This window comes from Fukomys damarensis, unplaced genomic scaffold, assembly GCF_012274545.1.
Source record: "Fukomys damarensis isolate Sample0158 unplaced genomic scaffold, DMR_v1.0_HiC HiC_scaffold_9, whole genome shotgun sequence".
In the NCBI taxonomy this organism is placed as follows: Eukaryota; Metazoa; Chordata; class Mammalia; order Rodentia; family Bathyergidae; genus Fukomys; species Fukomys damarensis.
The window spans coordinates 19,980,817-20,005,267 of NW_022900921.1; the positions used below are offsets into that span (position 1 = coordinate 19,980,817).

Consider the following 24,451-nt stretch of genomic DNA (forward strand, 5'->3'; position numbering starts at 1 on the left):
AGGGAATCTGTCTGGACCCTCCCTCACTTTGCCTGCTGAGACTAAAGGGAGAGACCTGCCCCAGGAGGAGGGCCTGGCCAGTGCTCTAATGGGCACATGCCTGACCCCTTCCTACTCCTTCGTGCACAAGGCTGTTTGTCACGGGAGAGTTCGCCCTCTTTGTTGCGATACACACTGCACATCTCCCGATCGATATGACATCTTATCCTCTAAAACATTCATAACGTCTGCTTCCTAGGATTCCGGTGGCCCCATGCCATGTGCCGCCCGCATCGCCTTCCCTTTGTACCTGGTAGTCTTGTGGATCTGCCGCCTTTATAACAGGGCCACGGTAGCTGTTCTTTAAAGAAAGACAAATATTGTTTGGGTTGTCAACACTGAATGACAAGCTCGGGGGGAGAAAGATGCATCTGGGTGTCTACGTGTGGATTGTTGGGATGTGCTTTGTTATCACAAAAGCTCTGAAAATCCCAGAGCATGATTTATTTGGTGAATAAAATCTCCCGATATTATCATTCTCTAAAGGTATTTTGGTCACATGGGCGCTTTCTTGGAGAAAGAAAGCCTTTTATTTTATTTCTTTCCAGGGAAACATAGCAGCAGGAACAGGGTGGTCTGGGTGGAAAGTGATACCTGTGTGGCTGATGGCTCCGGGCGTGTGTTTATCTGCATGGGGACGAGTGCTCTGTGGACCGGCATCTGCAGTCGGGAACATTCCTGGGCATTCTGCACCAGAAAAAATAGTGGCTCTGAGCGTGCGTGTCTGCTCTGCATATTGATTTGCCTGGTGATGTGCTGAGCACAAGGGGGTGCCAGGAGAGGCCACCTCCGCCCGCCAGCCACCACACACCCACAGTGTCACCAGGGTCCCCCTGCAGTACATCTGTAAGAAGGGGTTGAAGGAGACCCGGGTCGGGGATGACAGCAGCTCAGGGGCCCCGTGCATCTATCTGTAAGCTGCGAGGAACCCTGTTTGTTTCCTCCAAATGCAGGAATTGATTAATCTCATCCCACTTCCCCTCGCTGTTCCATCCTGAGCCTGTCAAGAGACTAGATTAATGTTCGGGTCCTTCTCTGTGGATTCTTCTTGTCTGGAGAGGATACTGCTCTGAGGTCCCAGAGCTGCCTCCTGGAACTGTCACCTTGTCCTCGTGGCAGATACGCAGGAGAGGACAGAAAGCCTCCTTACGTTTTCAAGGGAAGAAAATTAGGAAAGCAGCAGACAAAATCCCTCCTGCGGACATTTTAGGGCCATGGCTAGTAGAGGAGAGTGCCTATAGAGAAGTGAATGCCGAAACCGTTTCTCCAAAGCCCCCTCTCATTTCAAGTGGCACTGCCAGGATTCTGGAATCGCCACTACCTCTCATGCTTTCTCTGCTCTGTAATTCCTGGGCCATGAGCTTTGCAACCACTTAGGAAGCTGCACTCTGAAAGTTGGAAGGAGGTGAGCAAGTTTTCAGAGCATTCTTGGGAGATAGGTGCACAAATCTCATTACTACTAAAGGGATTTGTGGGCGTCACTTCCATGTGGTGCTTTGAAAATTCATTCCATTCGGTGTATTCCAACATTGTCTGGGAAAAATAAGAGAAATCATTTCACCAAGGTGGTTAGAAGGGGATTTTTAAAAACTCCTTTGAGCTTTAAATTTTTTAAAAACTCCTTTATTGAGACTTAAGGCAGTTTTGAGAATGTTATCCTTCGTGGCTTTATTTGCATCTCTTCTTTGGGGCAGACAGTAATTTTGTCGCTGACAGTATTCCTAAAAAGGATACCATTAAGGCATTGCAGCACCACTCCCCCCCACACCTTTTCTCAAAGAAGACAGAGAAGTATTGTACTCCACCAGACACCCAAAGGATGGGAAGCAGAGGGACCAAGGAAAAAGGCACCCAACACCAATTGCTAGCCAGCCTGACCCTCAGCTGAAGTTGCCAAACAGATTTATTTTCTGTTGACAGCAGTGGTTCTTTTAAGTGATGCAGTGATGTCATTGTTGGTCATAGGTACATTCATAAAGGACTACTGTCTGCTTGCTAAAGGAGGTGTCTATTCATGATTGGGCTTTATCGTATTCACTAAGGACTTCAGTAGCCTCCTTGGCCTCCTCAGTCCTGACTCAGTCGTGGAAAACCCAGAGGGCCATTGTCCTCCAGAGAGGACTCAGCATGGTGCCACTAGCAGGTCAGCAGAGGCATTTGGACCTCCGACCCCGAAGCTACCTATGTCAGGGTGTGCATCTCATTTCCCATGTACTGGTTGTGTGATCTTGGGGAAGTCACTTCCCCTAAGCCTCAATTGCCTTATCTATAAAATGTAATTTATATTAGCACTGCATAGGGTGAGAATGGAGTAAGATGAGTTCTTGTCTTCTTCCAAAAAATCTCTCCCATGCCTCTTATCTCACCCAGACCAAGAGTGGAAGCCCTCAGAGGCATCTACTCTCCCACCGTGCCCACTCCTTCAGTTCCGCTGTCTGCAGACCCCACCGCAGTATGGAGTGCTGTCAGCATGAGCTATCTCGGTACTCAGTACCGATGCTGTTCCTGATTAATTTCCATAAAGAAGGGGAAAAAAATCTTACAGCTGCCCATCCCCTGCTCACAGGTGCTACCAGATCCATACTGTATTTTTCACAATGTGTTTAGTTTATAAGCTCCATGAGACTATAAGTTCTATGAGAGCAAGGATTTTGTTTTGTGAACTGATTCATTACTGGTGCCCAGGACTCGTGTGATGCCCACTGGATGCTCCATAAATATTTGCCGAATGATTTAAAAAAATGAATAAATGCTGCCATTAACATAATTAGCCCAATCCCTGGCACATTGTCAAAATAAATGTGAATTGTCATCATCATGGAGGAGACTCATTTGCATGTGCTAATTTTCACTGCTGATTGCGAAGGTGCCTTTACAGGTTGCCTGTGCAGGTTCAGGGTTAGCAGTTGCACACGTTAGCCCTGATTATTCCGCTGTGGTTCTTTCCACTCAGCAGGGGCGCTTTTGGAATCGGCTACATTTCCCACAGGAGCCCTGGCATTGTGGACTTAATTGGCTGGTGCAGAGGCGGGAAGACCCTGCTCTGACCCTTCCCATCATCCTCCTGGTTTCTGAATGAGCTTGGCCAGCATCTCGAAGGCCCTTGTGTTCTGACCGCATGCCGAGCCACAAGACCCAGCAGGCTTGGCTCCTTCCTCTCCCTCCCGGAGCTCTGCCTGGCCTGCAGGCTTCCATTTTCAAAGGGAAAGTCCAATCTCTTCCCCGGGTTATATATCGACAAGCCTGATCTTTAAAGATACCCCTTGCTCCTGGGGGCCTGCTCAGCAAACACAGAGCATCTGTGGCTTCCATGTTTGCCCTCCTTGACAAGCAGGGGCTGAGCAGCTCTCTGGGAAGTATTGCTGACATATTGATTGACTCTCTTGTCAGGTTGATCCTCTGCCAGCCAATGAACATGGAATGTTCTAAATGGCACCCAGCAGGCCCTACACATACCCTAATTACTAATTCAGACAACCTCCCTGCAAAGCTGCCATTTTCCGAGGCCTGTGCTCTACTGCCCTTGTGGTTGCAGGAGAATTCTCAGTTACCTGCAACCATTCCAACTCCATTTCTCTTGCTTTGGATCCCTCCAAGTATTTCTTTAGAGTCTGTCTGGCACCCAAACACAGACACTTGTGTAAGAAATTATCAAACTGACTCCAGGTAGGTCTGTTTGTTGTTCTTGCTGAAACCTGGGATCTGTGTGTGGTCTTTCCATCCGCCTTGGTTCCTTTTCAACACTCCATGAAAGTTTTCTCCAATTAGCCAGAGGGATGCTTCCAGAATTTGGCTGCCTAGTGTGTTTATAGTGGCTGATTTCCCAGTTGCCACCTGGCTTCCATGATCTTCTGGCCCTCAGAGCCCTTCCCCAGAGCATCCTTGCTGACCCACAGAACCCCGTTGTCCCATCCAAGAGGGTCTCTCTGGAGCACAGCCTGTCAAATAATGATGAATTGTATGTTTAGGCTGTCAGTGGGGGAAAGGGGAGTAATGTTAGGGAGAGGTCTTTGAAACTCATTTCACTTCTGACCCTAACATGATCTGAATCAGACCTTTTAGGATGAACTGCTGGAGCATTCAAAGGGGGCATGAGAAGGGCCCACCCCAGGCAGTACATCTGGGATCTCTTGTTCAGTACAATGTAAACTGAGGAGTCCAGCATTTACATGAAATATCAAGATGAAGAAACGGTCATTGTGGCTACTCTGAGGCTGTTCAGCTTTCTACGTCTGACCAGAGACAGATATGGCAGAATGTTCAAGGAGCTACTTTGTTGTTTTTAGAAACAAAGGTAGTGGCCCTAAATATGTGCTTGCTTCCTGACTAGGTCTCAGAGAGGACCTTGACCCAATAAAATGTAAAGAATGCAGAGAGATCTGTTGTGTGAAAACACATCTCCTACTTTCTTTATCTGCTGAGTCTTCCTTACCTGTTAAGGTCAAGTCGAATATGCTGCTGTAATAAAAAAATACCTCAAATGCTAGATGCTTCACAACCATAAAAATTAATTTCTTTGTGTACCCTGTGTCCTATCACTGACCAACCATAGCTCTGGTCCGTGTTATCTTTATTCAGGATCCAGGATGACTGCGTGTTTCTGGGTCACGTGGCCATGTGTGGATTCAAAAGGGTGCTGCAATATAACCTCCCTCGGAAGGGGCGCTACAGATACGGAACTGCCCTGGGATGATAATGAGTTTTGAGATGGAGACAATGACCCTTTACCTATAGACTTTATAACCAGATCACTGTGAAACACAACACAGGTAACCCCACTCCAATTCCACTGTGATTCTGAAATTCCCTGTGTTCAAACTTCACAGTCACCAGTTTCCTCCTCGGTGAGTTGGGGCCTGCTTGCTATTTCCGAGGGAATGTCTACCACCGTGCCCAACAGAAGGGGTGCCATGATGGACAGCAGGTGTTTGACATACTGATAACCAGAATAACCTCCTCTTCTGAATTAAACCACACTGCTACCAGCATGTTTTAACCCATCCTCTAGGCATGTTTTTAATTTATAAGTATATGATAACAGTTTTCCGCAATCCAACCTTCCAAGTCTGCCCTGGGACGTCCCTGCTCTAATAAGCATCAAGGTGGTGCCTTCTATATTCAGGACAGTGGGGAATCTCCCAGGGGCTGCAGGTGCATGACCTCTCTCTGGCCCTTAAGGCACCATAATTCCACCTGCCAAGGGAAACCTTTACAAAACTTAAAGGGAGAGATGGATTGAGAGACTGGTTTCTCAGCCCAAACCATAGAAAAAACCAGTAGTGGAAAAAGAAACAGAGTCCTCATTAGTCAGGAAACTCATTTACTTCACGGCTCCCCTGGGTCTTTATCCTAAGGACACTTGAGTCCGTCCCCACAGGCCAGAAAGATAGTCTCATTTTCTTACTCAACTGATCAAGCAGGGGAAAAAAGAAGTACCAACAAAAGCCTGTTTCTGCTACACGCGCGCACACTCACACACGCATGCACCCCAGAAGGTAGCTGTACCCGCCAGTATGATTCTCACTTATTTACTTAATGTTCGATCCAACAGCAGGAAATATGCCCAAACTTGAGTTTCATTTTTGTTGCCTGCTTCTGCTGGGAGGACAGGTCTTCTGTTCAGCAGATTTGGCTTTTCCGCTTTTCCTGTCTTCATCTCATTTTTTGTTTTCCTTTTCACTTCTGGGAGTTGTCTGAGAAGTTATTTGAATTCTGTGACTCCAGCCCTTTTCACCCCATCTCTGGTTTTCTTATTTTCAGAGTATTTTTTAAGTAAAGAGATAACATGGAATCCAAAACCATAAAGGGGGCGGGGGAGAAGGCGTCCTTGAAAACAGGGAACAGCATCCTGAGTGCCCCCTTTGTGTTCAATGAGATTACAGTAGTGTCTGCTTGCTGTTTTCCTAAGGTCAATGGCAGCAGTATGCACTGTACCTCAGAGTGACAGGTGTGAGCCCTGTCTGAGCAGAGCAGTTTTGATGAGAGCTTTCACCTGGATGGGGCATTGGGGAGGTTTTCTTCTTTGCCTGATGGACCCGCTAGTCTGTCTGTGGATGTGAACTTCAAAGCTTTGTTAGGCCAGGCCTGGTGCACAAGGGTGACAATCAGCATCTCTCCTAGGACCCGGAGACCCTCCTCCAAAGGGCCACATATTCAGCGCAGAAACAGCTGGCTCAGGCAAGCTCTGATAACCCAATAGTATGTTTTTTTCTTCAAAAAAATCATTTTAAAATAGCTAATTCCTTGGCTCCCTTCACCTGGTAATTACAAATCAGAAGCTATCGTTATCTTGAAGCCACCACGATTAGTTCTCATTTCCTGACCTCTGTACAGTGAAAATATGTCATTATTTGAGGCAATAGAATCTGGTCTCTTCAAGTAAGTGACCTACATATAATGGATAAACTGCAGGAGAAAATTAGGTATTACCTTGACAGAAAGTGTGCAGTAAATGTCACTTATTAGTATTTATCATCTCAAAAAGTTGCAATGGTGGGCCCCACACTTCAGGGTAATGCGCAGAAAGAAAATGCGATTCTTAGGTGGAGAAGTAAGAGAAAAGCAGACACACACGCACACTCCCAGATACCTTGCAACCTTAATCTGCGGCCATCAATCTAAGCTGTATTGTTTGGAGATAGGTTTTTAACCTTAATAGAATGCAGCCTGACTTTAAGTGGCGGTAGGCATGCAGAATTAATTGCTATGTGAACAATTTCCTAAGCATTGTTAATTGTGTTTCCTGCGGTTAATTGTTTCTCCCATCCCCACGTCAAACTCAAACCTTCCCCTGTCAACAGCCCTTTCTTTCCCTCCGTGCCGGAAACGTGGCAACAGCGTCAACCTGTGTCCCTGAAACAGCAGACAGACACGGCAGTTACTGTTTGCATGGAAGATATGCAGGGGAAGGAACTCTGTACTTATTCTGAAATGAAGCATTTCAGTTTTGTACGTAAGGGCACTGAGAGAATGCAGGTGTTTGGGGTTTGCCTTTCAGTCCACCCATAGCAAGAGCTCATCAGGAACCATCAGGAATAGGGGTATACTGAGTTTGCTAAACTAACCCTAGGTGTTGGCCCAGGCAGAGTGCCAGGAACTGCGTACAGGAAGTTTGTGCTCACCAAAGTGAAGGTTTCTGCAGAGGTGCTTGTGTCCTGAGCAAGGAAGAGGCAGTGCTTTGGAACTCTTTCCCTGCTGTACTCTGGGTGAGAAAGAGACAGAATAGTACCACTTTCTGGGAAAGGACTCCAGTCTGTGTACCGTCATCTCCCTCCTTTTCCACAAATTGCTGAAAGGTCTCTCTCATCATGAGGACAGGTGGAAAGAAAACAGTGTTTTCACAGTTGGAAACAGGTAGGGAGGCCCTGTTTAAATGGGTCTGTACGACCGCAGGTACTCCTGGCTGCCTTGACATCTCAGACCTGGCCTAGTCACACCAGCAGGCGGGACCCATTTCGGTAGCCTCAGTTTTGAATGTGAGTCACATTTTGAGTAGCTGGAGGGCAAGTGGCCCTGTCAGTGCACCTGGACCTCCAGTCTACAGCAGCTTCACCCAGTGTTGGAAAGGACCCTTGATGGAGCCGCCAGCGAGCCCTCTCCCCTCGCTTGGAAGACTGGGGCTGTGTTTTCTCCTCTCCTCCACCCACCTCGAGGCATCCTCCCCGCTGAGGCTGTGAGTAGCAGCAAGGAGAAGGAGCCCTAACCACTCAGCTTGACGCTTTCTGTATTTAGCTAATCCCTGCGGCCGGGGCAAGCCATTTTTGAACGGCAGCTTCCTTAAAAGGCAATCGCTTGGAAAAAGGCACCTGGCCCTCCCCCTTGACATTTGCATTGCTGAATTATCTATTCATATTCTCATTACTTTGTCTCTCCCGCAGCAATGCATCTGCTCGGACTCAATTGGCAACTCCAGCCGGCAGATGGACACACCTTTAACAATGGGATAAGGACCGGCTTACCAGGAAACGATGATGTGGCAACAATGCCCTCTGGAGGCAAAGGTGAGGTTACAGCTGCTGCTTGCCCTCTGGAGGTCACAGGAAAATTCAGAGTTCTCGCCAGCTGGTTGAGGTTTTTTAATCCAAGTCTTGGAAAGTGTGCAAAAATGGAAAAGAAAAGGAAAGGAGAAAAAAATCGTTGCCTTTCATAGGTGCCCCCATTAAGAGCTGTTTGCTGTTCCTGTCTGTTAGCTGTGTTTGGCTGGAGTCACCGGGAGCTGGCGCAGCGCCTGCTCAGAGCAGCACACATACCTATGCTATCTGCAGCGACTGGCATGGTCTAGAGCTGCTTGAAAGCATCCCAAGGCCTGGGCAGAAGCAGAAGCAGCAGCAACAGCAGCAGCTGGAGTGGCAGCAGCAGCAGGAGGAAAAAGTCCTGCCTCATCAGAAGCAGGGAGCAGCAGGCAGCACGTGCCACCAGACTGGGTTCCTCTCCCGGAGCAGATACGGCATCCCTAGGGAGCCGGCGTGCCTGGCTTGGCAAGAAAGAGACGGGCTCCTAGCTGTTCTGCTTTGGGGGAGAATAGAAATGAGTTTTGACAACTGGGCAACAAAACCTCGATTCTCAGAACAGTGAAGGGGACAATAGAAATGTCTGTTGAAGCAATCAGGCAACTGTGTTCTTCGGAGGGAAAAAAAATAGGTGCTAACAAGGTGCTAAGAAAGAGGAGAGAAAACAGAACCATGGGGAGGTGGGGATGTGGAACAGTTAAAAGACAAGAGCAGCCAGTGGCACGGTTAGCTAGTGGGGGCTGGCACATGGCAGGATTTGCCTAATTCAGGATGGAAATCATAAGCCAGAGAGATGGTATTGAGGAGTTTTTCCAAACGTAGAATTTTTCACTCTGCTTCTTAGCACATGCAGACAGTTCACTCCTACAGTTCTTAAAATACCCCACAGGAATATTTCAAAGAAGGAAGTAGCATTTATTAGGCACTTCATATGTGCCAGGCATAGCATCTTGTAACTTCACTAGGTCTAAAGAGAGAGAAATCATCTCTAAGAAACTGAGGCCCAGAATGTTCTGGAAACTTACTAAAGCAAACGAATACGCACATGCAGATTTGAACTTAGATTTGTGAACCTTTGGGCAGGACATTGGCGTTTTCCTTAGATTGGTCATTTTCCACAGAGAAGCTTCTAGAATTCCTGTGTCCTCAGAGGTGTGTGTCAACTGTACTGAGACACAAATGCTCCTTCAGTTATTCTCCCAGAGTTGTTCTGAAGCTTGCAGAATGACACCTCTGTCTTTTTATCTAGTCTGTAAGAATCACTTTTCTCATCCGTCATAATCATAACACTAAATTATCTTTAAGTAAGCATGAAAAAAATTTATCTGAGGATGAAATGATATGCTTTCCATTACTGACTAAGTAAAACTACAGCTCAAAATGAAAAATATATTTTGCCTTAACTAATCACGTTCTGCTTTAACTGACCAACAAGTCCAGGGCCAGATATATTGGCCTCAGAATAGAAATCCATTCACCTCCAGCACTTGACACTGTCCATTCCTTCAGTGCCCTTTACAGCAGTGGCTCTTAGGCTGGGAATTTCTTGTCCCTCAGGAGATATTCGGCAGAATCTGAAGAGGTTTTTTGATTGTCACACATAGAGGAGGTGTATCTGGAGAGTAGAGACCAGAGTGCTGTTAAATAACCTCCAATACATAAAACAGTCCCTACAGTGCAGAATGTTCTCCCTCTGAGTGTCAGTAGTCCTGCTCGTGGGCATCCTACTTTTGGGATGCTGTGTTCCATTTTGTCCATTAATGTCCTTTAGTCTACAAGTTGGCATGCCGTCATTTCAGAAGAATGCAGACTACGAATTTGACTGAATGTATATATATTTCATCAGGCACAGGTTTGTGTTTGATAAGTGTATATGTCCTAAAGTTATATACAGTTGCTTTTGAAATAGTGACCTTTGCAAATGGGAATCACTGGTCTGCACAGACCTCCATAAATTAAAATACCCACCCTTTCCATTTTGATTAAGCTCCATTTCCAAGCCCCATTCTGCTTTAAAAGCCCACATCAGCGGGTCAGAAAAACAGAAGAAAACTCCCTTAGCCAGTAAGCCCTAAGAATATGTATCTCTAAATTAGCAAACAGGGAGACCCTATTGTGTCTTTGGAAAGACCAGAATTTTGTGCAACATGATTTTGTCTAAGTCCTGTAACATCAACAGCTCATATACTTTTCAAATGAGTTATGAGACAGGAAATATGTTTGCCAAATCATTGTCCAGTGGGTTTTGTCACGACGATACCTATTTTTTTAAAGTGTGAGAATTTAAAATTGCAAAAAGTTGAAATAAAACTTGAAGCACTTCTTTTCTGAATACCAAAACAATATTATTCTGATGACTAAAGTCCAGATCTCTTCTGAAGTTATTTTGATGATTGTCTTATAAAATGAACACAAAGGTCTTAGTGTCTTCACACACACTTCACTTTTAGGAAAAGTAACTTGAGGTTTGAATTTCTCGACCCAGTGACCTCCCCTCCTCCCCGTTCCCCAATTCCACACATTTAGATAACCTGAATCAATTCCAATCGACTACTTTTCCAGTGTTTCAAAAAGACAATCAAGACATATTGGCAATAAGTTAATTAAATAACACCCCCTCCATTTTTTGTGGTATACAATAATCCTTCACTGCGATGTTTTAATCAAGATTCACCACACATTGCCAGGGAGGTTAATCTTATTAAGCAATTACTGGGTAAGTATCCAGCAGGAGCAAATTAAAATGTAAGCAAAACATGGGCATGTGAGTCCCATCTAAGATGGCACATCGATAGAGATTTCATTACCTGGTCTTTAGGAGTATTTACATTGCTCAGGTTTGGGAAGGAGTCTAATAGACAAGGCAGCCACCACACTCTGATATGTTAGTGGAAACAAAGCACTTGATTAATTAGTTGGGAGAGTATGTTCTTTGGGCTTTGTCTTCCTTTCCCTTTTCCATTTGTTGTTGTTCATGGTGTATTTTTTTTTTTCTCCACTCTCTTTCAATTAAACCTTAATGCGAATGGTGGTTGGGTTTCACATCAAGAAGGAGGAGCACAATGACTGCCAGAATCACTCACCGTCTGGGGTGTATTTCTATGTTCAAAGGAATGAGTTCATACATCTTCATTAATAGGACATGGGGCACTTTTTCTATAGATCTGGGATTAGATAAGCCTTGGGAATGAAGATTCAATACAGTACCCTGACATGGTCAGATAACATAACGGAGCCCAGTTTGATTGGCTGGGTCCAGCCGTGTACAAGAGCTTTAAAGAGGTATCCAGTCTGTGTGTTGATTTTAGGAAAAAATAAACTCCCGAGTAGAGTTCCATGGATTATTCTTAAAACCTATCCGTTATTTTAAACTCCAAGTGTCCTCTGCATCCGGAGTTAGCAGGCTGCATTTGGACCATATCTGGCCGGCTGCCTGTTACTAAAGGCTGAAGTTTTATTGGAGGACAGTGGCCCTGTTTGTTTCTGATTGTCTGTGGCTGCTTTTGTACACGCTAGTGGAGCTGCACAGGTGCAAAAGAGACTGTGTGGCCTACAGAGCCTGAAGTATTTACTCTCTGGCCTTTTACCGAAGAAGAGAGGAGTGTGTTGACTGTCCTGTGTCGTCGCTGAAACTCACTCCTACTTTTCTAAAACTTTTCCTATAATTATGGAAGTTATAGGAGACCAGAGAGAAGAAACCAAACTTCCAGTACATCAGTTTTTCCTTGTTTTGTACTGTGGACGAAACTGGGGCCTTTGCACTGAGCTGTAACATCAGCCCTTTGTTGTTGTTGCTCCTGCCGTTGTTGTTACCATTATTTTGAGACAGAGTCTAGCTAAGTTTCTAAATTGCCCAGGCTGGGCTCTAACTCATAGTCCTCCTGCGTCAGCCTCCCAGAGTGCTGGGATTACAGGTGTGCGCAAGCATCCCTGGTTCAGGTTTTCCTTTTTGACTAACCACTGGTTATATTCATGGTAACTGTAGGACTGTGCTGGGGAACCTTTTAGACCTTTCCATGATACCAATGCCCTACCACTGCACACGTGCCATGGGTCTGGCACCCCTGCTTTAGGATTTGAGACTGTCACTGGTATGGCTGGATGCAAACACCAGCTCCATCCCTTAGTGACTGTGTGACTTTGTACGTGGCATTTGTCCCCTGTCAGCCTCTTCTTCCTCATCTGTGCAGTGGTGCTCCCTCGTAAGCTTGCTGTCCCGCATAAATGAGCTCGCCTCTGTAAAGCATTGCATGTAGTATCAGGCGCGTAAGAAGTGAGTCGTGAATTTTCGTTGCTGTCACCGGCGTCGTTATGGCTGCCTTCATTTGGTCCATTCACTAAGTTTTCCTGGGCTGCCACTGCTCCTGAAATGCCCTGTGTCCCAAAAGGAAAAGAGTGGCTTGAGAACACCAGGACAGAAAACGGTGCCGCTTCGTCTTTGCTTCTCCATCTAGAAACGCAAGCAAGCCCAGATGAGGGCCCCTTCCCAAACATGTGCGTGGTGTGGTCAGCGGGAAGGACTTTCTGTTCCGAAGGGCAGCTGTGTAGAACACGCTGGCCCGCTCCCCGTAGCATCATTTGTCTCGCTGCAGCTTGGGCTTCATCACTGCCAGCCTGTCTGTTTTAAACCCTACCATTCTCGGTTTATAACTCAGCTGTAAACATTTATTTGTGCCTGAAGCACATTTCTTTGCTACCCTTTGAAAAAAAAATCAGAATTTCCAGATGGTATGCAAGTTGGAAAAAAATGGCAAAGACTGTTATTCTGTTTAGAAACATGTTTTTCTACACTTGCCCTTTCAGCAAAAACTTCATAATGATTTTTACTAGTTGGCTTAATGCACGGTACTAGGAGCCAGATTAGCAGGGAGGTTGGTAATTCTTCCTCTGGCTCCCGTCAGTCAGCTTCGCAATACACACAGCCCAGGGTTTCAGAATGATCACTTCCCTACATGGGGCTTTTCCAAAGTCAGTGAAGTTCCCAGAAGGACAAGGGGTCATTATATTTGAGTCAAACATCCCATTACTACACATCTGCTGGCAGATACACCAGCAGCCTACTTATTGATGAAACAACTCCCCTCATTTTGGAGACCATATTGTTCCAGTGTTGTTACAGATGGGCACCACTTAATAGCACCCCTTTAGTGGGTTCGTGCATCACATTGGCAGACTGCCACCCACGGCTTCGTTCTAAGTTACGTAGTTTGTATTGTACATAACATCCCTGTGGCCTGACATGAGTATGAAGAATTAAATTCTTCCCATTAGCTGCCCTTCTTCTCATTGGCTGCTCTTTTTTATGGTTGACTGGCAGACCCAGAGATCTGCTCTCCACCTTCTGGATTCACACCTCTGCATCTCTCTTGTACTGAGCATGGTGCGCGTGGTGGTTAGGTAGATGGGGTTCAGGGTCCGTCAGATATGGCTCCTTGATCCCAACACCATCGTGAAGAACTGTGGGACCTTAAACCACTTAATTTCCACCAACCCCAGTATTTTCATCTGAAAAATGGGAAGAATCTTAAGGGTATCAGGAGATTACACAGCAAGTACGGTAGTAGCCACTCCAGCCATTTCAGCTACACCCATAATGCTAACAGAGGTACAAATGTTGGTTACTGCTCTCAATGACAAGGAGTTCACCCCTTTCATCTAAGGCAACGGACAGGTTTTAAAAGATGTAAAGGCCACATCCAGACCCTAGAGCTGAAGGATTTTCTGAGACTCACCACTGTTGTGTGATGTGATCATTGCAGGAGCAGGACTGTCATGGTAGAATTCTCTTGGGAAGAACAGTCAGGAGCAAGTGCAGGCATTGGAGTGAAGCTCTGTTCTGGGGCAGGGAGTCTGAGGTCCTTAGGAGAAACTTCTCACTTACTTGTCGGTTAAATGGAGGCCTCACGTGGTTGTCCTGACTCCCAAATAAATGGAAACGAGATGTAATGACGGAAGCACCATTCTGAATTCAACTTTATTTGCAATAGATAAAAATATGTGAGGCAGAATAATCTGCAAGGCAGATTTATTCGGAGTTGCCTCTGGAGTTTGGTTAAGTTAGGAAGTATTAATATGAGGCCTCATTTTCCTGGTATGACTATGCGTCCATTCCCTTTATCACTTGTTTGGGGAATAGTTTCGCTGTTTCCATAAATGAATTATAGTAACATTTTCTGAAGTGATTAGCTCTTAATGTGGCTACGGAAGGCTGTCATTTTGCTCAACATCAGTCTTATTTAACTGGTTGAAATTTACGTACATATTTCAGAAATAGGCAATCGCTTCACATTTACATGAGCGATCTTCCGTGGGGTTATGGAGCTGGATGATCCTATAAAATTGATCATTCGAGCGTTGCCTCGAAAAACTCGGGAACCTCATCTTGAAGCCGAAGATGAACTAACCAAGACCACTGTACACATATCTTAAGCATTGGCTGCTCACAGCCAAGTGATCATCAGCTCCAATTTTCATTGTGCGGTTCCCAGGGCTGAGGCTTGGGAGAGGTGTGCTGCACCTTGTCCCCTGCAGGACGCTTTGTCCAGCATTGCCCAGTACCCAAGGACAGAACGGCCCCGGGAGGTTCTGTAATGCCTCTGCTCCTGATGCCTCCTGTTCAATCCCAGCCCAAGTGCATGGGACCCTGGACTGCAGAGGTGATGGAAACACAACAGATACTCCAACTCTGATGTGGACCAGAGATTACCGGGCACCATAGTAGATGCTTATTAACTCAATGCATATTCATTGCATGAAAGTATAGGCATGACTCTCCCAACATGCTTTCCATGTCCCTTAATCATCGTTAACTAATGAAATCTGACGGCTCTTCACTTAGCAGGTGCACAGTTCCCCACCTGAACAGCAGCCAGAGCACACATCAACCCCAGCCATTTGGACTGAGGGAGCCAGTGGCTTTGATTGCTCTGTGCATTGTAATGCATGTGACCTGTGCTCTGCCCCTCCCAGTCTCCAGACGTACTAACTTCTCAGTGTGTATTGATTTCAGCTGCTCTGGAAAATGACTGCCTGTTTCATTAAGCCCCACTGCACCCCTCGGCCCTCTCTTATTAATGGTGCCGAACATCACAAATTTTTCCTTTAAATCTGGGATAAGGTGTTAGCTCTGATTTAAGAGAGCACTTCAGAATAGCAGAGAAAAACGTAGATGCACCTACGAGTCTACAGATGTTACTTCATTTAATCCTCAGAAATACCTCCATTGTACTGAGAGGGAGCCTGACTCAGAGGGGGGTGGTGATTAGCCCACAGGCTCACAGCCTTTGGTAATTATCAAAGCTAAATCCAAACTCAGGGCTGATTAACTTCACTCCAAGCTTCTCCACATGAGGTTATCTACCCAAAAGGTAAAGACTGAACCTTCATTGCTTTGTTTCCTTGCTGCCTGCCTCTCCGTGAGGGATTTGCCGTTGTTGATGTCCCAAGAACACTGGCATGGCCAGTGAGGACCCTGGTTCAGGTCCTCATCTGTGCACCTGGCCTGTCTTCGATGCTGCCTTCTTTTTCCTGAGAGAACAGTGAGATCAGTGCTCCCAGAACAGGAATTCCGATCTTGACCTTCAGGGACAGCGTCACTAAAATGGGTCCCTGTGCTGGCTGTGGCAATTCACAATTTTCATGTCTTTTGACAGTATCTGAGAGTATACTGAGATATACATCTGAGAGTATATTTTAACTCTCGTTGCTTTTAAAACTACAAAAGGTATACACAGTCATCCTCAAGATGTTTGAAAGTAAATATTTTAAAATCTTGTTTTCTTTTGTTATAAGGAGGATTAGTATCATTATTAGCAGCTGGAAGAAAAGTGTCATTGTTTTTAAGAAAAACACAGAGGTGTTTAGAGGTAAAGAAGATTCCTGCCTGGAACTTACTCTCTTACTCTTAGTGTTCAGCAAATGTGTGTGCGTGTGTGCATGCCCCCGAATGTACTGTCTTCTTTTGTATCTGTTTCATGTTTTTTGTTTGTTTGTTTGTTTGTTTGTTTTTTTTGAGACAGAGTCTTACTGTGTAGTCGAGACTGACCTGGAACTCACTATGTAGTCCAGGCTGGTCTCAAACTCACAGTGATCCTCCTGCCTCAGCCTCCCAAGTGCTGGGATTACAGGCGTGCACCATCACGCCCGGCTCATCTTTTGTATCTGTGGGGAATGGTTTCACGCCACTCCAGATACCCAAATCTGTGACTGCCTAATATATAGAGAGTATTATGTGACTATAACCTATATATATCCTGCTAAACCCTTTAAATCATCTTCAGATAACATAATACGGAATACAATATAAATACTTTGTAAATATTTGTTATTCTGCATTAAGGTGAGATGACAAGAAAAAAGTCCATACATGTTGAGGACAGATGTATTTCTTCTGAGTATCTGTGATCTGTGGCTGGTTGAATCCATGGTTGCAGAGCCAGTGAATCTTGAGCACTGCCTGTGTGTGTGTGTGTGTATCTGTGTATTTAAAGTGGGTGCTGAAATAAATGTGCACCACATTTGTGCCCTCTGGTTTATGCTTTGTAACACTCTTTAATTGTCTGGTAAATCTGAAGTGATTTCAAAACGAAAATGATTTGTATAGGTACAGATAAAAGTGGGGAAAGTAGGAGAATCTCGTTTGAAAGCAGTCACTAGCTACTTAACAGTGGATAGCTTACATTAGATGCATTGAATTTGTGAAAAGTGGAGTTGCCAGTAAATCACCCGGCCGTGAAGACTCTGATGGCCCATCCTCCTGCTGGCTGATGCCCCAGCCCCGCACACATTCTCACACGCTCACGCCTTGTAGAATATACCGAGACAGGACCCGCCTGCTCCAGTAGACCCAAGCACAGGACCACACTGAAACATCTTTGAATCCACACCGCCTTCTGCAGGGCCTAGGAAAAGTGAGACCCTGAGAATGAGACCTCCCACAGCCACAGCTACTGAGCGGATGGGAGTTCTCCAGCAGAGAAGTTCTTTTCCATCTGTTCCTTCTGCAGACGGTTCAGGGTCGCTAAGGCACATCGCCTGGAACCTTGACGTTTGGTTCTTAATCAAAAGGACCTTTCCCTGCCACCCCACTGCTCCTGGTGTGTGTTACTATGAGATTTTGTACGGAAAATAAATAAGGAATTTGCTCATGACTCTTCAGAAGGATTCACAGGAAGGTTCTTCACGTCGCAGATAGCATGTGGAGTTCAAGGGTTAATTTTTTGCAAAAAGTTCTGTTTACGTGCCGCTCTTCAGAGGAAACCTTCCTGATGGCTCTCGTGTCACCTAGGTGTCACTGGGGCAGCCAGGACTGGACCCAGCTGGGTAGGACACAGGTGGGCAGGGGCCAAGCACTGGATCCAGAGGTGACTGCGGTGCCACCCTGGGAAACAGTGCCCCATCCGGAAGCCTCAGGAAGGCACAGGGATGCTCGGGCCGGACTGGGCTGGGTGCTGCTTCTTGTGAAGGTGCACGTGGTCTGGACCACGCCCTGATTCCCAACTTTAAACTTTTTCTCCTAGCTCTGTTCATTCCTGATGGAGTAGACTCCCTAGATAGATAGACATATATGTACATTTACATATATATGCACATACACACATGCCTGTATATCATAGACACACACCGAATTTTTGTCTTTTAAAAGGATCCATTACTCGAAAAAGAAAGCCAAATGCTTTCCTGCATCATTTTTCATTTCCCCCTTTTATTCTGTATAACTAGCTAGCATGCATTTTGCTGTTATGTGCTGGACACGGTACCAAGCTCTCTTTGTGTGCTTCATCTGTTGTTCCCTCCCTGTAAGGTAATTCGTATTGTGGTTTTCCTTTTGCACAAAAGACCAAAAGGCCAGAGAGCTTTAGCAAATACAGCATGAAAGAACCAGAGCTGAGGCTCGAGTCTACAACCTGGCTCTGAAACCTGTACTTCATCCCCCAGACACACAGCATGTGAAACCCAGGAGTTGTGGCTAATTGTAGCAATTGCACATATCTCGAAGTTGGGTTCTAATGAAAGAAGAGAGGCACCACGATTTTGAGAACCAGACCTATCTGGCTCCTTGTGTGAATGTCTCCAGAGCAGCTGCTCTCTGACAGCCAGCTCCCTTGCATGTCTCCCGTGTCTGTATTTGGCTTGAAACGATCAAACTTCATGTAGATTTCCACAGTGGATGAGAGTGCTCTTGGGTGCTGACTTCCTGCCTTTTTTTCATATCCTGTCATTAACTCAGCAACCCTGAAAGCCCCATAGACTTGAAGGAAAGCCCATCTTATTAAAGTTAAAGATGATAATGTCTTTAAAGTTCCTACTTATTTTTAATGCATTTCTTTAACTAGTTGCCACACACATTGCCGGGATGGCTTTTGGTCTCCATCAAACGCCCACAAGCTCTCATCTTCCAGGGGCCATTTTTACTACATACCTTCCTTTTATTTGATCCTTTTAATTATATCCTTCCCCAAAAGACTTTAATATGGGAGAAGGGGGTCAAAAGCAGCATTTTAAAGGCGAAATTAGTTTCCCATTTATATAATCAGAGCTTCCTGTCAAGTTGTAATAACAAACATTTCCACTTGGACACATCATTATATCAGCAACCCCTCCAGATAAACAGCACTGTGTTCAGACTCAGGGCTTTACAGACAATAATAACCCAGCTACTTTTTCTGCTTATTTTGTGCCAGAAACTCTTCTATGAGATTTGTATGGACGAACTCATTGGGTCCATGTAGCAACCCTATGAAATGACTAATAATAATGTTCCAACTAGACTGATGAGGAAAGTGAGCCCAGAGAACTCACACTCTTAACAAGAAGTATCAAGGCCAGGATTTGAAGCAAGGCAGTCTCAGCTGAGAGACTCTGCTTAAACACTGCCCCATAGTCTTCCTCCTGCACTTAAGTATTCAGTGCCCATCAGAAACCCCGCCAACCTTAGAAGAGTTCAGTACATTTGACGGACAAGTAATATCAGCGGCATCTAAGGATCTGAACCACTCAGAACTTTGGTTGCTTCTCTTCTTAAAGATGTTACGTGCAGGGAGCTTCTACACTTTCTTAGGACCCTACTTAGTTTTATTACCCTGCAGCAGTGGGGGTGAACCTATGGCACACATGTTACTTTGTGTTTCTTTTAAGATAAAAGATGTTACTATATAAGTTGTTTTTTCTAAACTAAAACCTCAGTATTCAGGTTTAATCTCAGGGTTGGCACTTTGCCATAAGTAAGTTTGAGATCGCCGCTGGGGCATTTGTCTCTAGGAGGTTCACCATCGCTATCTTGGAGTTTCAGTGCATCTTCTTAGGACCCAGACCAGTGTTTCTTCTGCTGTAAGTCCTCCATTGACTTTGTGTTTGATCTGCGATTAAGCTGAATAAAAATGAGTCATCCCTCTTCAGTGTTAAAGAATGTAAATAAGAATTCATTTCCTGTCTCAGGTCAGTGTGGTTACTTTTGTGATGTAGACGCAAAGGGCTCCAGTGACACAAATGTCACCTCTCCATTTCATAGACGGGGGAACTGAGGCCAAGGCCACATCTGAATCCTGCTTTGATGGGGTAGCTGGAGCCTAGCAGAGCCAGCTCTGCTGAGTCAGACAGGTTCATTCACCTTTCACGTCGGTCTTTGGCAATTTTATAATATTTCCTCAGCCTCCAAACCCTTTCCAATTTGTGGTGACCATGTATGGAGGAGAGCTTGTTGTTCATCCCCCTTTGGCCACCAGGATCGCAAAGGTGTCAGATCGACAGGGCCGCCCACATAAGCCATGTCCCCAAAAGGGAGAAGGCCTTCAAACACAAAAATCATGTCAGCTTTTTCTGTGTTTGGTTGTGGTTGGTTGTGAGGCCCTAAGAAGACCAGGGATAATAACAGTATTAATGTGATTATTTTTTAAATTTCCTACCAACTTGAAAATCCAATTGAAGGCATCATAAATGACCTTTATGCAACTAGGTTTTTTTTCTCCATTTTGGGAGAGGAGAAAAATGAAGCTCTAAGATATAAATTAACTCATGTTTTTGGGAGTTACTAGTAACTCCTAAATTTTCCTTAATTCTGCAGTTGCAAAGTAAGTCACCTTCAGGAGTACAGGAAGGAGGTCTAATTCTTTGTTATAAAGAAATCCTTTTTCAAAATCGTATTTCTCAAACTTCTAATATTAAAATTCTCAATGCTATGTGTAGGCAGCTGATATTTTTAACATAAACACTTTGAAATAGTGTAACAGAGATGTTTTAATGTCACCGAGAGAGATGTGGCTCCTCCATGGTTCTCAGACCCTTCCCTCTAACTCAAGGAAGGAGTCAACCCAGTATCTGGTCAGCTTCACATCACATCTTCATTTCCTGCTGAGTTATTTTATATACGTTAGACTGGTTTTTGTTTAGAGTGTCAGAGAGTATATTGGACTTGCTTATGTCTGAAAGAATAATGAAAGGCTGCAAGAATTAGATGTGGTGCCAAATTAACATCATCCTTCCCTTCGCTGATGATAATTTTTATATCCCAGTCACATTCAGGGTGGTTGGAAGCTCCAGCTCTTATTATATTTGATCGGGAAAGATTAATCACAGAATTTTTAGAAAGCATTGTGCCAAGATTTCAGAAGCCTGGGGGTAAGAGTTTATAGTTTATAGCTTTGTTATTTTAAACCTAAATGCTTTAGCTGTGACTTAAAGAGAAACATGCCGTGAGTTTCATTTTAATATTAAAACAACAACAAAAAAGAATTCTGGCGTATAAGTAAACAGAAAAGTGGAGCCAACTAATGTATTCAGATGTCACTGACTTGGTGTCTCTTCCTGTCTTCCAGTTCCCTGGTCCCTGAAGAACAGCAGCATAGACAGTGGCGAAGCAGAAGTTGGTCGGCGGGTGACCCAAGAAGTCCCTCCGGGAGTGTTTTGGAGGTCCCAGATTCATATCAGTCAGCCCCAGTTCTTAAAGTTCAACATCTCCCTTGGGAAGGACGCTCTCTTTGGTGTTTATATAAGAAGGGGACTGCCACCATCTCATGCACAGGTAGGACCGTGGTTGACATAGCCAGAGGGTATAAAAATGTATGTACACCGTTTTATGCTCACTAGGATGGCTGTTTAAAACATGAACAAACAGATGCCGGCATGGATGTGGAGAGATTGGAACATTTGTACATTGCTGGTGGAAATAAAGGTGGAGATAATATCCCTCAAGAGAAGCCAGGTTGGCTAGACATAGAGGTTGATTTTTTGGGGGGTAGCTTTCTGTTCAGGGGTTTTGGTTACTGGGAGGCATTTCACGGTATGTGAAAGAGTGAGTTTTCAATCCAGAATTCAGGGGTTGTTTCTCTGTGGCGTGCTGCTGTGTTCTTTGGGGTGGCGGTGGTACTGTAAAGGTGAGAGGATTTCCAGTGTTGAGAATGAGGAGACTGGATTATATTCTGGATCTTATTTTCTTCCCTTCATCTCTCCTTTAGTTTGCCTTCATAGAAATTACATTACATATACCATCTGGGATGAATTAGCGCCTACCTACGTTCGTGTCCTTTATTAATAAGAGTTGTGTATCTTGAGAAAAGTCAGATGAAGTTTTCCTGCTTCGTTTGCCTTTGAATCCATAAAGCATAAAGTACATTAGGAAAAAAATACCAGTGGAGGGAAAATACCCATATATCCATGCAAAGCTGACTTGAAAGGTTTTGAAAGGTATTCATCTACAAAATTCGACTGGAAGAATTTAAAACCATTGACAAACATGAAGGAGTAGGGCCACCATTCCTTGTCTTTAGCTCCTAGCAGACATTGCTAATCAATGACAGTGCTTTTCCTCACTAAGCCCAGTGCACAAATACCTCCAACATAACTCTCAAGGAAGCCACTACCAATCGACCAGTGTTGGCTCTCAAGATGAAACTTATTTCGCAATCCCATCTTCTCAGCCTGAAATGATCAATACGAGGACTCAAAGGCCTACTTCATTTTTGAGCAGGAAGGGTTGCATAAGTTTTTATTACCACACAAAGCCCGTGCTATAGGGACCAATATGTAAAGTGGTAATCAATGAGTCTTCCATCCATCTAGCCAGAAAAATATTTATTGGGCTATGCACTCATTATGCAGATAGGTGAGTTAATGCAGCACCTTACCAAGCAGAGCTCCTGATACAGAAACCACATCTGCTCTTCATACAGATCCTCATGCAGAAGCAGAAAGGAATTCAGCTGAAAGGCAATTTTGTAGCTTCTGGCCAGGCAGTAGGGTGCTGCTCTGGGAAGTTATGCACATTATTTGGTGGTCTCCTTGACCTTCAGGCTCCATTGATTGGAGTGTGGCATAATGAAGGATTTACAGTGGTGAAATCTGCTTCTTGGCATTATTCGGATAAGTGTGAACATGCTTCTGGGCCCAGCTGAGCGTAACTTGCCCCTGAGCCAGTTGGCTGCAAGGAGCACATTGTTCCAAAATACTGTTTTTCTCCCTTCCCTTGCATACTGTGGGCAGCTAGAGTCATGGAAAAGCCAGTGATCACGGCAAGTCAAGCAGGCAGCTTCTCTGCAACTGAGTGATAGTGGACAGCAACAGAAACATACTCACTCTGCTTAGTTTCCCTGTTTTTCTGACAGTCAGGACTCCAATCCTCAGTGACAATGTCTTTTCTTCTTTTGTGGCTACACCACACTGTCCATCTCCTGCCAAGCTGGTGATTGTTCTAGTGATCGTCCTCTCAAAATAGCTCCACTTTGGGGACAGCCCCATCACACATTTCAAGGGAAAGGAAATGAATAGTCTCGGGCTGGTGTGTTCCAGGGGTTTAGTCCAGCTGCCAACTTAGGAATTTCAGGGTGTGTTGAAGGGGTCAGGTAAGCTAGGCATATTGCAGATCCTCAGAAATGCACAAGACAGGTCCAATCTAGGGGCACAGCTTTAAAAAAGAAAGAAAAAAGAAAAAGAGTCTGTACATATCCTCATATTCATTCACTGTCATTACATGCACTCATGTCCATTTGATGAGCTACATTTCCTGGAGGGGACAGTGCTTAGCTCTTTGCAGGGATAGGTGACTAACTCACGTCTCAAACTATTATAGAATTTCTCATTTCTATTGGCATATCCTATCAAGGAACATAAGTTCTGTGGGGGATTGGCAGTCTAGCCAAGGTGACTCATTTGAGCTAGAGAAAGGAAAGAGATGGTGGGGGGAGGGTATGAAATTCTATTGGCTCTGTTGCATGAAATGGCTGTATTTAAATTTTATAGAGTATCATGCTTTGACCAAGAACCTACAAGGTTTAGTATCCTTGTCCAAGGATATTAAATACAGAGGATAATCCTTTTTTTTTTTTTTTTTAACCTGCTTAAATTTCCCAAGAATCAAAGTCTGTCCCGGCTGACTTTTTGAAACTGCCTTTTTACAAAACATACAGAAGCAACATGGCATAAGAGAGAAAGCCCTGGAGTTAGGGGGAAGACTGCTGAGTGCAAGTCCTACCGCAGAATAATAATAGGCTGACTTTGGATATGTTTCTTAACCTGTCTTAACACCAGTTTCTTTTTCTACCTGTTACCTACCTCACAACATTGCAATTACATAACAGAAACCAAGATAGGATGGAGAAGCACTCCATAAACTGAAACACGATGGAAAGATATTATACAGAAGCACTTCACTTGCTTAGAAATTGATGGCTGAAGGTGCAGCACAGTGATGGGTGCTTGTGTAGTATGTGCAAGGCCCTGGCTTCTGTCCCCAGCCTGAAAAAAAGAAATGATATGCAATCCTTGCTAATATTTTAGGTAGAAGAACTATAGACAATAATCCAAATACAAAATTTTTAAATAAAATTAGTTCTGTAGTTATTGTCTTCTTACTGAAAAATGAAATATATTTTCATGGCCAAAAATCTAGAAACAGAAGCAAAAAGAAGAAAGCAAAAATGCCCACAATTTAAAGTTGTGCCTTTTGGCTAAATGTTAATGCATTGTTTTTGCAAAACGTATCCATTGTAGTAAAACGGAAAATAAGAACAACGGCCTGAGACTCTTAGTGTCTTAAAATAGCCAGGGCTATTTCTTGTTTATTCAGTATCAGTGGTTCTCAACCAATGTGATTTTGGCTTACTCCCACTCCCTGCCTGGGGATAACTGGCAATGTCTGGAAATCATTTTGGTTGTCACAATGGGGAGATTTCACCAATATCGCTAAACCCCTACAATACACAGGGAGGCGCCATCAAAGAATGACACTTGGCTCAGTGTCACCTCCCCCGAGGACACAGCCCCGTGGAACTTGCGCTGTCAGGAACATGAGTAATTCCCCAGGGACAGAAGAAAAAGGTGCCCGGATTCCTGAGGAATTCTGTTTGGCTGTGACAGAGAAGCTCGAAGCCCTTCTCATGTTAACCAAAGCAAGTCGCTTCTGAACTTCGGTG

At 44.7% G+C, this 24,451-nt stretch overlaps 1 protein-coding gene across 10 annotated transcripts in view; it reads left to right on the plus strand.

The window, feature by feature from the left end:
* Tenm2 (teneurin transmembrane protein 2) overlaps positions 1–24,451 on the plus strand; it is a 1,175,298-nt gene that overhangs the window by 981,417 nt on the left and 169,430 nt on the right. For 9 of the 10 annotated variants that reach the window (XM_010622224.2, XM_010622227.2, XM_010622228.2 and 6 more), the window contains 2 exons: positions 7,917–8,039; positions 20,861–21,066. In XM_010622224.2, coding sequence (XP_010620526.1) covers positions 7,917–8,039; positions 20,861–21,066 — 329 coding nt within the window. The remainder of the gene's footprint in view (positions 1–7,916; positions 8,040–20,860; positions 21,067–24,451) is intronic. The other variant, XM_033761618.1, reaches the window with a different exon arrangement.